General features: G+C 39.0%; 1 protein-coding gene across 9 annotated transcripts in view; it reads right to left on the reverse strand.

Moving 5' to 3' along the window:
- Positions 1-6,809: 6,809 nt before the first annotated feature.
- Positions 6,810-13,783, reverse strand: part of rnf220a (ring finger protein 220a) — a 130,612-nt gene continuing 123,638 nt past the window's right edge. For 5 of the 9 annotated variants that reach the window (XM_051861316.1, XM_051861356.1, XM_051861327.1 and 2 more), the window contains 4 exons: positions 12,985-13,093; positions 12,009-12,179; positions 11,690-11,764; positions 6,810-8,606 (listed from right to left, as the gene is read on the reverse strand). In XM_051861316.1, the coding sequence (XP_051717276.1) occupies positions 8,535-8,606; positions 11,690-11,764; positions 12,009-12,179; positions 12,985-13,093 (427 nt within the window). In that variant the 3' untranslated portion in view covers positions 6,810-8,534. The remainder of the gene's footprint in view (positions 8,607-11,689; positions 11,765-12,008; positions 12,180-12,984; positions 13,094-13,783) is intronic. The other 4 variants (XM_051861369.1, XM_051861365.1, XM_051861349.1 and 1 more) reach the window with 1 other exon arrangement.

Below are 13,783 nucleotides of genomic sequence, written 5' to 3' on the forward strand. Positions count from 1 at the left end.
CATTCGGAGTCATTGGCTACCGTATTAATTAATTAATTAATTAATTATAGTATTGTTTGTAAAATAATATAGTAGAAAAAAATAAGTAGACTAAATTATCTAAAAGGTTTTATGTGACATTATATGTTAAAAAAATATATATATATATTACTAACGTATGCATCACGCGGACAGACTGATTGGCTGATAGGCTACATTAATTTTAAAGAGATAAATAATTATGTGCAAAAAATTATGGCTTAATACTACAAACTACTAGAGTCAAGTTACACCAAGAACCTCTTGTCCACATGTTAGACTCAAACAGAGCTTTGATTTGATAAAATTACGTGAGAACTGCTGTAATATCAAGCAGGTCTAGACTCCTCACAGACAACAAAAACACAGAGAAATCAGCTAAAGATACAGATAATTTTCGCTATCACACGTCTACTGTATCGAAATGCCTTTGGATACAACATAAATGTCTATATATTCTGCTAATGTAAGACCAAAACGATTCAGGATATTACTAAAAAGATGAAGTTTACCTTTGCCTCAACCCGCTTGTCTTCAGTAGTGGTTTGCGCCCTCATGTGGTGCGAACGCTGTACTACAAGACACCTGCAGGCACCTTGGGGATTTGGAAAAGGTCTCATACAGTCCCATTTGGAATATATTGAGAAAATATTGTAAATAAATCTCTCATTTAAAAAAAAAATGCAAACCAGAGCTTTACATATTACATTTTCAAATGAATGTGTGTGTGTTTGTTTACCTGGTCAGGCCTTCAAAGTCCGTAAACCTGTTTCGTGATCTTTTTGAGGTCAGCAGGTCAGACCTTGTTTTTTGGCGGCAACAGCAGCAGCAGCCGTTTGCCATAACCAAACACAGACAAAGTTGATAAACACTACTTCAGGCAACAGGAGACATCGCTCTTAGTATGGATGCATCTTGTCACAGGGGTCGTAATACGTTGTTCTTGTGATTGATATGTGTAATCTCTGGGAAGTAGCGAATATGAATGCTACAGCAGATTTTCTTTGGTAATAAATAGGTCTTGGGAGAGATTACTGAGCCTGGGGAACAACACTCCCACGCTGCCCCATTAAGAGTCTACAGCAGCACGGTCTTAATATCTCATCTTTCACATGAGCAGGTTTATGGTAATACTGTCAATGATAACATACACACCCACACACACACACACAGAGAGAGAGACATGCATGCACATACAGCACAATCACCTACACAAACACACAAACCATTTCTCCTCACCTCGTTATTAAACAAGCATCCTTGCGAAATCCTCATAATGTTACCAGGCAATCTTGTAAGTATTGGTGAATATAAGAACAATTTAGTACGGCTACGATGTTAGCTAGAGAACAAAGCTTTTAAACATTGACAAAAACGCAATCATCTAATTCTCCCAGGCCGCTTGTGAAAGACAAAAGAAAAGGGGATTATTTTGCCACCAAATGTCCAACTGTTAAAATCCTTGCATTAGTTTCTGTGAGCATCTATAGAGTTAATAGGATGCTGTAAGTGCACTGCCAAATGCACAGACAAGACTTTGGAATAAGGAGATGGTTCTGACCGTTTTTTGCTTTAATATCTATAACTCTTTATTATTATTATTATTATTATTAATTATTATTATTATTAATTATTATTATTATTATTATAACTCTTTTGTGCTATTTATCTCAAATAATCTTAAAAAATGTTGAAGTCCCTAAACTGTGTAAATTAAAGTACAAAGAGTGCTGCTGTCCCCCTTTCATTTTAAGCATTTTAATTAAAAAAAACGTTTTTTTTTTTTCACAAAAAAAAAGGAAAAATATTATTTTAAAACTGCAGATAAGTTAGAAAAATACCGACCAAATACATAAAATATGAACTAACAATTAAACATTGTGTAGGTTAGTCACTTTTGGGTCTAGTAGACGTAAATGGGCAAAGTCATGTTACAACCATAGACTGTAAAAAACAACAACAACAACAAAAAAAACTTAGGTTACAACCAAAGTCCCTTTCAAGGAAAGTCTGTTCACCGGCCATTTGCAAAGCCACCGGGCAGCTATTTCGGGCATCCAAGACCAAGTCCTATCTATATGAATGGGGGAATCCTGACATCTCAAAAACTGCTTGGCGAACTCAAAATTAAATAACATATTTCAAATCAGCAACAAAATCTGACAAGAATTGTCCCATAAATGTTGTTTCTTATGCTCAAATAGCGTTAAAAAAAGTTAATTTTTCAGGCTAGACCAGCCAATGCGCATGTGCAGTCCTATCGCTAGTCTCAGGTTTCTATGGGAACCGGAGTTTCTAACGGCAGCTGCAGTGACGCAATGACTTTACCAATCAGCGATTGGCTCTTTTACTTAGAAGGCGGGACGTATGCGCCAGAGAAACAAGCGCGTTGCCATCTTTATAATATTGTCTTTGAACTTCCGTTTTTGCAGGTAGCTCTGTATATTTCTATGGCATCGCTGTTGAAGAATAATTAGCAAGTGGATTTACTTGTTGTAGAGTTAATTAAAGTTATCGTGAGCATTGTAATGTTTAAAGCAGATGTCTAAACAAATGTCAGTTGACCCAGAAGATTTTAAAACGAGCAGTTCATTCATAAATACATAAGATCGCTGTGGAAATACAAACCGGAAGTCAAAAGACAACGAGCGCAGCGCTGGAAAGGGGCGGGGCTACATAAGGTCTCAGGGATGACGTGTTTTTGTAGGCCAACCCAGAAGTTAGCGGCGCACGGGTTCCCTCGATCGAAAGCCTATGCATTTTTCCCATAGACTTTTGGAAAATCGCAAAAAATAAGCTCTGTGTTTAAAAGGGTTATGACACTTACACGTTTTGTCTATCAAGATAATCTTTACAAGTTAACACAACATTTATACATTTTGAAGCCTAAATAAAGTCGTCAGATAAAAAAAAAAAGCTAACAGTAGGCTATAAACGGACTACAGCACACCATAGTCGCGGATCAACGTCACCACCACCAAGCTTCCTCAAACTTTATTTAAAAAACAACTTTATTTAAAAACATGCTCGCTGATTATGATCTGCACTGTCTATGAATATTTATCCACTTTTTCATGAGAAACGCTGTCCAAATGTCCTGTTTGTCATGATGACGTCTAAAGTCCCCGCCAAAGGAAGTAGTCCCTTTTAGCAATTTGTTAGCAACCCGTTTTTAAGACACAATAAAGGTGTAAAAAATCACAGGCGGGTTATAACTGGTGTGTTTTATGTCATAGATCAAAACGTGAAAATATTTAGAGGCTTTGTTAACCACAGACTTTATTTCAGGCGATTTAGCAAAAACCCCTTCAAAAAACCCATTGACTTTAGGGCGATGGAACCGGAAGTCCTAAAATGCTAACTCGCTTCCGGGTTTTGCCTCCAAAAACACGTCATCCCTGAGGTACTCTATTGCGCATTGCAGTTTCTCCCATTCATTAATCATAGGAGACATGATATTTCTAGTATTTTTACTATTTACACTGCCGTTTAAAAGTTTTAAATTGTAATAATATTCTGAAATTGTATTACAATTGTTTATTTTAACAAACTGTTTATTTTAAAATGTAATTAATTTATTCCTGTGATGACAAAGCTGAATTTTCAGCAGCCATTACTCCATCGGAAATCATTTGAATATGCTGATTTGGTGCTCAAGAAACATTTCTACTTATTATCTATGTTGAAAACAGTAAAAAAAAAAAAAATCAAAAACTTAAAAAAAAAAAAAAAAAAGATAGCTCCACCCCTGGTTGGCAAGAATAACTTTGTGACCAAAAGCAGTTGTCTGTGATGCATAGAATTAAATCTGTCTCTATCCATTTATGGTCAAATGGAACTAATGCACAACCAGTACATTTTCATGCTGATATTTATTGGCTTCCTGAAAATATGACAATGGATGCAGTTTGAACGCACTCTGGAGATGCTATTTTGCAGCACTAAACCTGGAAGAGCAATTTAAAAATATGCCAGATGGTCAAACATTTCAACATTCCTCAATTTCCTCCTGCAGTGCATAACAAAATACCCAAAGCCTTTTTTTCTGTCAAGCACCTTGAGTGGATCGATCTTATAAAGAGGCTGAGGAGAAGAGAGGCTCCTAATTGAATGAGTTGTACAAGCACTTCAACCAGGAAGTAGTGGACACAAGGGGAGGAGACATGGTAAAATTCCCACATGAAGGTGTAAATTACCATTGGTACAGACAGCCAATGCGATCGAGGAATTACCCAATGCGGCAGAGAAGGCCTGTCCTATTGATTGGTCTGTGGAGATGTTTGTAAACTGCCTATAATGGCCCCCACACTTTATACTCCCCATCAGGGATGGTTTTGACCTCCAAAAGCAATTTCTATAGATCTGCTTCCACTCATCTGGCTTCTTCCTGGTTCCAGCGCCACTCAGGCCACGGGGTGGGCAGTAACCTGAGCCCGGCCCGCAGCCCGCCTAATGCACTCTATGGATCGCGCTGCTGTCTGGAACACACAGCCTTGACAATAAGTAAAGACTTGGGTTAGATGGTAGAGAGGTGAGATGATCCAACCACAGTTACATTCTTCCACCACTACATAGGAGACACATTAGCACCTACAGCCCATTCTGACCTCTGGTAACCATTATATCCCTGTCCCTGCAAGGTATCACCAATACTGGTGATACAACATGGATAACAACCAGATATCAGATGCCTTATTATGAACGGGAAAGGGGATGACAGGAAAGACACAGAAAAGGTTGATGTAATATGCAACACAGTTAAAAAGTTTTTGACCTAAAAATTTTACATTTTGATTTTTTTTTTTTTTTTTTTTTTTGTGTTCAGGATTGACTGTTGTAAAATCAATGCAAAAACTGACACTTCAAATCAACATTTCAAACAAAAACAATTTAAACCTTGAAAAACATTAGTCTTTGAGAACACCGTGTCTACACCAGACGCAACTTTTATCGCGTCGCAACAGCTAAAAGCAGTCTGTACTGAACGCGACAAGCTGACCATTGCAAAGCACTTGGACTACGTCAGAAATAGAACGAGGAATCCGTTTACTATTGGGAATTTGTCGCGCCGCACAGCATCCAGTGTAGACAATATCACTGATTATAATGGGTTCTATTTGTCTTTTGTCAAGTTGCGTCGGGCCGCTCGCGTCCGGTGTAGACGGTGTAAGTATAAATCCAAATCTTAATAAAAATAAGTATTTATGTCTAAAAACCACCAGAGAATTTATAAACCACTTTATATAGAACTATATAGGAATCTAGTGGTTACACCATGGCATTACAAAAGTTGTTCTTTTTTTACTCCCACCAGATGGCACTAATCTACCTTCAAAAAAAAATGGATTTTAAATGCCTTGTCTCTATTTTATCATGGAATACTGCTTTAATTGAAAAAAATTAAAATATATTAGAAAAAAAGTGCATTTTTTCAATGGGGAAACATAGCTAATAAAAATTGTATAAATATTTCACAGTATCATAAAATACCCTCAAAAGGGTTCAGTCACTTTTGACCACAAAGGAGCCAAGTGTGACCCCTAAATGAAGAGGACCAGATATATTTTAAAATGTTATTTATTCCTGTGATGGCAAACCTGAATTTCATTATCTTCAGTCTTCAGTGTCACATGATCCTACAGAAATGATTCTAATATACTGAATTGGTGCTCAAGAAACATTTTTTTAATGTTGTGTTCAAAAAGCATTTATTTGATACATTATACATTATAAATGCCTTTACTGTCACGTTTGATCAATTTAATGCATCCTTGCTGAATAAAAGTATTAATTTCTTTAAAAAACATTTTTTGTAAAAAATAATTTGCTAAAAATGAAAGCAACGAAATAATAAATGTAAATTTATTTCTTCATTTAATATTTTGATAAATAATTTGACATTTATAATATCACACTTGCTATTTCTCTTGCACAATATATGACTAAGTCTTAAATACAGTATAGCTGCCTTTATATTTTAGCAAGGGGGTCCTAGTTGGGTTTCCTTGGAATTGAGAAGTCTCTGATTTGCAGAATAAACTGGTCTTGCTTGTATGTGCACCATAATTAAGTCCATAAAGTGGAACAACATAACTGCTGTTTACTTACAGGTTGTCTAAGCTTGTTTCTTCAAAAGAAACCCACAAAAACACTTCCAACAAGAGGCTGGAATAGGGCTACACAGACTTAATATAAACTCCTGCTGATTTTCCAACTATCTATCAGCACTTTACAGGCATCTGAAAGTGTTTAAGGGCCCTGCTACTGTTTGCTCCATGGCGCTTCAATACATCATGAACCTAGAGTTTGGCTTCAGATCAGAGGGTGTACCAGGGAGGTAGACTACTTCTTAATTACATCTTGTAATTTCATGAAATTTTCATTACAGTCCTTAATCTTAAAGTGCTTGTGCTTTCATACAGCTGGTCAGGTAAAACAACACCTGTGTATTCAGCCTGTAGATGGCAGAATAGAGCAGTAACGTTTCCTTTTTCCGAAATTAGGCCAAAAAGACCTTTGATGCACTTAGTGTCAGGGAAGGTATAAAATCAATGGGGTAGTCTCAAAACCTCATCATTATCCCGATCGGATGCAGTGTAATGCATATCAAAATGAGAAATTACAATGCCTTAGGAAGTTGTTTTGCTGCCTGACACTCACTGGACATTTATTGACTGATGTACTTTAACAGCTACGTCAGCAGGTAGAGCATGTTGTAAAATGACACCCAGCTTCACATACTCATACTGGTATAGTTCCACTAGGCAGACCAGTGAATGAAGCCAGCACAGTTCAGATTTACAGTCATTTAATTGATGTCAAATGTAGCTTACAAACGGGAAAGACACGTACCATTTTCAAGAATATACAAGGACACAAATCATATATCACACAATCATCTTGTGCAATCTGTCATCTTTGGGGCAGGAACGAATTGTTCAGCAAAGGAAGGATACAAAGAGTCAACCTTAATCCTTATTTACTACCTGTATTTTACAAAATAGTTGCAGAGAGGATACTGGTACAGCTGTAGACCCAGCCATGGCGAAGATTTAAAGAACTGTGAAATAAGTTATAACAAATGCAACATTTGACTGTTTATTGTGGTGTTGGGATCAGCAATGACCTTTCATTTCTTCCTTTTTTGCGCTTACATCAATACAGAAATCACAGAATACATAGATGTACAAATATAAAGCACACTGTCTCACTCCTAGGGAAAACGTGAGCAGTCAGTCAGTCGGCCAGTCAGGGAAACGAGTCTTGACTCTCCCAGTTCTTTCTTTGAGAAAAAAAAAAAAGTTTACCATGTTCTTGATGTTTCAGAGAGGAAATCTGAACGTAACTTGTAAATGAGAGCACCCTAAAGAGTAAAAGTCCCTTCCCGAGGGAAGAAACTGATGATATGCAACTGGTCTGGGGTCTTAATACTGTATGTTCAATGGAATAATTCCAATTGTTTGTAACAGACGGCATTCAGCATTAAGTAAAAAAAAACGCTGAAAAATGAGGGTGAATAAAAGCAAATCTTTCTATTTCTTAAAAAAAGCAAAGAAAAAGAAAGATATTTTCCCTTGCTTCAGGATTAAATCTACAGTTTTTACTGTATATTTCAATGAAAAATGTACACCTAAATCTTTTAAGTCCTAGTTTGAGTAGTTTATTATTATTATTACTTAAATTTCTTCCTGTACAATGAAATACAACTTCAACTTCAAGACGACAACATCTGCTTTAAAAATACAGAGGGTTTTCTTTTCTTTTTTTTTTTTTTAATTCACCAAGATTGAAACATATGCCCTCCCTCCCGACCCAAACCACCCCCAACTAAAACTGGACTTTTATTCAATATATATTTCTGTATGTGCATGTGTGTCCGTGTGTGCACGTGTGTATACAAGTGTGTTTTGTTCTCTATGTCATTTACTCACAACACTGTAAACATACAGAGACTATTATACATGTGCTTGCACTGATTCATTGAATTTGGTTGACATGACTAGAACACCACAAAAGAAGTAATGATTTGGGGTGAATGAGAACACAATGGAAAATCAAGATTGAGGGGTTGTCCGTTAAAGTCTCCTCTTCTTATCGTCAGGCTGATGTTCCGGTCTTGGTCAAGAAGTTGCCACAGAGTGCGAAAGTGAGAGATTAAGAGCAGCAGCAGCAGCGCAGGTGGAGGGACAGAATGAGTACTCTTTCCTTCATCTGAGAAGAACAGGTTCCTTGTCAAGGAACCAAGCTGACTTTGGAGAGGGTGGACCATGGACCAACACAAGAGGGAGGCGGGTGGACTCTTCACACAAGCATTTATAGAGGAGGACTGCAGTCCTCATTAGTCCTATGCTTGTGAAGTTCGTCCCCATTTGAAGTCAGTGTGAGTCTGTGCTCGTGCCTCTCATGGTCAGGAGGCCGGACGATACTTCACTCCCTCAGGCGGTGGGGGAAACCAAAAACACTAGCGCAAATGGAAACGAAAAGTAAAACAAAACAAAGAATCTAGGCCTTTCTGTTCACAAATAGACACGTCTGAGGTCCCCTGGTGATGTGATGGTGTTGCATTGTGGGCAGAGTTTCTTGTTTCCCTATATGAAGAGAAAGACAGACAAGAAAGAAAAATAAAGAGTGAGAAGGTGGTCATTTCCATTTGAAAACGCACAATGCTGTATTATCAAAGGCTCTTTTTGAGTACAAGCATTTTCCTCTTTGTCGAAACTACCGTTCATTAAGTTTTGGGTCGGTAAGTGTCACATGATCCTTCAGAAATCATTCTAATATGCTGATTTGGTGCTCAAGTAACAGTGCAGTTTGTAGTGTAGAGTAGTTTAATAGTGTGTGTATGTGAATGTAAGAAAAAAAAAAAAGTTTTAGGCCTTACACGGGCAGCCCACCCTGTTCGACAAGCATGCGCCTTTCCCACTACCACTCTGATGTTCAGCCAGTACCCATAAAGCCTGCACCATAAAGCAGGAGAACAGCAGGGAGAGGTAGAGGAGGAGGAAGGTGAGCTGTGTGGTCTGCTGTCTGAACCCCACACATGCTGCACAGGACCGACTGAACATCACAACAGGATCTGCTCTTAAAGTCCGCAAACTATATACTCAGCTTCATAAAATACCACAACACTTGATGGAGACCTAGACAGCAAAACACAAGAGATATAAAATCCTCGCGTTTGTCGTGTGCCGCCTCTAGAACCGAACCCAACTGTCTGGTGAAGTTCAGACAGTGACGTTACTGTGAGGAATCTTGCAACCATTGGCGATCATGTCCTCGTGTAACCTTCTAGCACATGTGCCACTGATCAGTCGTATTTCTTCTCCTCATACACATGAAGCGCACTGCTACCGCTCATATAGGAACTGACACTTTTAGGGGGGTTTAAACGTACAGGAAAGAGACTTCTTGCCCCATATTAGCAAACTGAGGAGTCAGTAAGGGCGCCAGAGCGTGAACCCTGCAGTGTGCCTTCACATCTAACTGTAAAGAGGATTTGTGGCTCCATATGAATGGGTTCATGCCTAGGGCACCAGAACCCGGTCCGCTGATCCTACACAAACTGAAAGAGATTCAGCAACACTGCCTGGCTTGTTATGCTGTAACAATGGGCTCTACCATTAGATGGTGAATGTGCAAATAATCCTAACAGTTTCAAATTCAACATCATGGTCTGACTATGCAAGTGGTTTATTTTGATGTGGCCGGCGTGAAACTGAAGTTGGATTCTCCTTCTGACTTCCTACATAGACTGAGTCATGTTCATTTACACTCTTTTTTTAAAGTGAGAAGTAAAACCTGAAGCAGTGTAGCAGCAAAAACTCCATACCACCGATCCCCCAGACACAAAGGGGACCTGAGATTTGGTTTCTTTGTTCTGGAGAGCAGGAGTTTACCTAGTTTTAATGAGCGTGGGCAGGTCACGGACTAAACGCGGGCTCCTCGCATCAGTGGCGGGTGGCTGCTGCGCTCCATTAGATTCATAAAACAAGGCTGACGCTAACCAAATTACACGCATTTACTTTGATCAAGACGTAAGGAGCCCCGCCGTGCAACTTTTATTGCTGTCTTTAGGCAACAATTTTAATGCCTGCATTACTAACAATCCGCTGTGGCAGCGCACACACACGTCTCCATTCTTTCCAGAAAGCCGTGCACAGAAGGCCTTGTGATAAGCGGAGATGGAGGGAGCTGATTTAATATATAGCATATTGGAAAACGGCTGAGGCTGGGAAACATTTCCTTATTAATTGTTTCCGTGTGGTGACAGAACGTGTTAGCGGCTAATGAGAGTGGGCTCCCCAAGGAAGACTGGCTAAAACAGCTTTGAGAGAAGAGCCAGCGAGTATAAGTGTGGGGATTACAATCGGACAAGTCGAGGCAATCATAATTCTGATGATAAGAGGTTAGTAGAACAACACGACTAAAAGGATTAAAACCTGGAGCGCTACGTGAGGAATCTCACAGGTCTGGTCGAGATGAACTCTTCAACCTACACTATAGCCAAATACCACCACATTATCAAAATAAACTACTCCATTAACCACATTATACACTGTCCTCAGCCACGAGAGAGGGTTTGGGCACTCTGTGGTGTGTAGAATTGAAATGTAATATGTACCTGAACTATCCGCATTTCATAATTTACACCATTCGCAACTGCAATACCCCTATTCACTGTTACACTTTAGTGTAAAAAAAAAAAAAAAATATGTACATAGACGTGACTGCAAGTAAACCAAGGAAGAGCTTATGATGTGTGCCATGTGATGTGTTGTTTAATGCAGGGGTTTTCAAACCAAACTCCCTTCAAATATGATTAACCTCATGTGAGGGACCCCCATCCAAAAATATAAAAGGAGCCTACATATTTTTATGTTAAAAAAAAAAAAAAAATTATGTGTAAGAAAAATGAGCATGTATTTAGAATGTATTTCTTTAAAATTAGCTTTTAAATTATAAAAAATATAATTTAAAATAAGACAATATAAAAATCACTTGATATTAGTATATCTTGTTTTTATTATTAGAGCAACAATGGTAAAACATTAAAACTTTAAATTAATAAATAAACAACAATTATACCGATTTTATTTATTTCAAAAATTTAAAGAACACTTTATATATGTATAAAACCCACTCATACTGTGTGAGAAAACATGCATTCTACTTACTACATAATATATATATATATATATATATATATATATATATATATATATATATATATATATGTGTGTATGTGTCATTTGTTCAGAGACTATAGTGCATCAAGGTAGGGCACCTTGATGCATTTTAAAAAATCTAGTAACCCTATATGACAACAAACTTCCAACAACAAGGGAGAAATGCGGAAAACAGTTTGTGTGTTTGTTTTCTCTGTGGTCATATTATAATATTCATGTGTCTATATAATGAGTGTGTTGCAGGTCTGTTTTATTCTTTGTTGTCTCCCCTTTTCCCACCCTCTACTCTCCCACTTCTCCATAGCTTTAGACGCCCATTTCTTGAGACTTTTTCAACTCTGAGGTGTGAACGATCAGGCTAACTTTAAAAACAAACACATTAGGAAGTATTAGGAACAATAACTTAACGAACAATAGGTTTCAGAATGTCTTGCGGGGGAAAGATTCATTATGGACCTACTGATGAGAAAGTGTGTCATTCTTACCAGAGTCCTTAGCCAGCATTCTTCACAGTGCACATGCCAACACTGGATGGAGGTGAGTGGCATTGTATACGAGTCCTGAGGTAGAGACAGAGAGAGAGAGAGAAACAAAAGACAAAAAAGACAAATTATTAATTTAACCAGGTCAAATGAACATAATTCACATCTACAGCCACCCACATACACAAAAACAGACATCACTAGACAGCACCAGCACAGCAACGAGCGGCCATGGGAGGCAGGCAGGTGGGCAGTGAAGGAGCGTGTGGGGCAGTGCAGGGGTCAGGCGGGGTTAGGCCAATGGGAGCACAGAGAGCCTTACCCTCCGGAGCGGGAGCAGCTTCTTAATCCCACTGCTGTCCGCAGTGGCAGTGCTGCAGCCCGTTACGAAGCCTCTGTACAAACAGTACACGCCGAGCTGCAGGGCCTCTGCGCTCCCGTGCCTCTTGGCCGCCTGATTCTTGCCGTCAGCCCCTGTTTGGGGAGGCTTCCGCTGCAGGGATATTCAAGAGCGGTACTGAGAAAAAGAACGTGGCTGCCACGGCAGGCACAGACACACACATCAGACCAACGGGTGTAGCTATCAACAGAAGCTCACGGCCAAGGATAAAAGGGATGGTTGGGAGTTCTGTTGTGTTTTTGCACGAGTATTCAGTTTGGATATCATGCTAGGCAGGTGGCAACCATCTAAAATGTATGTTAACAGTTCAAATAATTTACTGACAATTCATTTATTGGGCTGCTATACTTCTGATAACCAGCAGGTGGCAGTAGACCACCACTGGGAAATGCTCAACTCCAGACTGCACATGACACAGAAGCAAACAGAAAAATGTCTAGCATCTTTCTAATTAAATCATCAAAACATTTACAAGGATATTTATTTAGGACAATGTTCTTTACAAAGCCACAACTGATCAATCTACATATCTGTGTGACTTTGAAGAAGTTTTATTTCATTTGAATGAAACTCAAAAGTCAGGATGGATCTAATCAACCTCCAGACCTACAGAGACATGTCTAATTAGTCAGAAGCACCAATTGGAGTAAAGCTGAAAAGGTTTAGCATAAATAGGATGGCCACTAGAGGAACTCCTGCAACAGAACCTTATAGTATGGGTAATTTTCTAGGCCATGCTAGTTTGAAGCTCAAGGAGGCAAACCATCACAAAGCTTCAGCCAGCTGGGTGCATGATTGCGGGTGTTAGGTTATATCACCACGGCATGTTTTTAAGGATGGGTTATAACCAAACACAACCACATGAACGCACAAAATATTGGCAAGTGAGAGTTCTCACCATGCATATGAGACACTTGTATCGGTCTCCTCTGAGAATTTGCTTCTCCAGTTCTCGTATGCGGGCCTTTAGCGCCTCCAGTGTGGTCGCTGTGGAGTCCTCTGTGATCCTGCAGGTTTAAAAACAAAAAAACAAATGAAATTTGAGGTTCAATTAGTGCAAAGCTAATTATTTTTTAAAAAGTTGTGCAGTCAAGCAAATTTGCAATTTACATTTGCAAAGCTGCCACATTGCTTCAGTTCAGAAAAAAACTTAACTGCTAACTCCGAAAAAACCTTAATGCGAAATTAAAAACAGACATCCCAACTGGAAACAGTGGATTCATCACTGCTACAGAAGGACCATGATGTCAAAATGAACCAATATGTTTTTACTTTATTGTACTACCACTTAAACAGCAGATCTCATTAACCAGAGAACTGTATGTCTTCTGAGGTCACACACTCACCAGTTCCTCCAACTTCACCACTCAGGCCTTCACTAAACATCCCTCAGACAAATGCCTCTCAGCTGCTGAATGTATATTTAACACTGTCCACAGCATATGAACTTGCAATAACTAAATCAATATGGCAACCATTGATTGTGCGGCAAGGCGCTTGGCGAGATGTTTATGGTGATCCGCTCATTTTCCAGCCAGATGGAGCACTGATCTACAGTATTGATTTAACGTTGCGCCAGCGTTCTCCTAGGCACAATCCCCCCGATTAGTGCCTGCCGTTCCACTGCCTTTTCCAATAGCTTCATTTATTACATGCCTGTGTGACTCCACAATGAGAACACGCTCAGCACACACACA

This window comes from Ctenopharyngodon idella, chromosome 2 (genome assembly GCF_019924925.1).
Source record: "Ctenopharyngodon idella isolate HZGC_01 chromosome 2, HZGC01, whole genome shotgun sequence".
In the NCBI taxonomy this organism is placed as follows: Eukaryota; Metazoa; Chordata; class Actinopteri; order Cypriniformes; family Xenocyprididae; genus Ctenopharyngodon; species Ctenopharyngodon idella.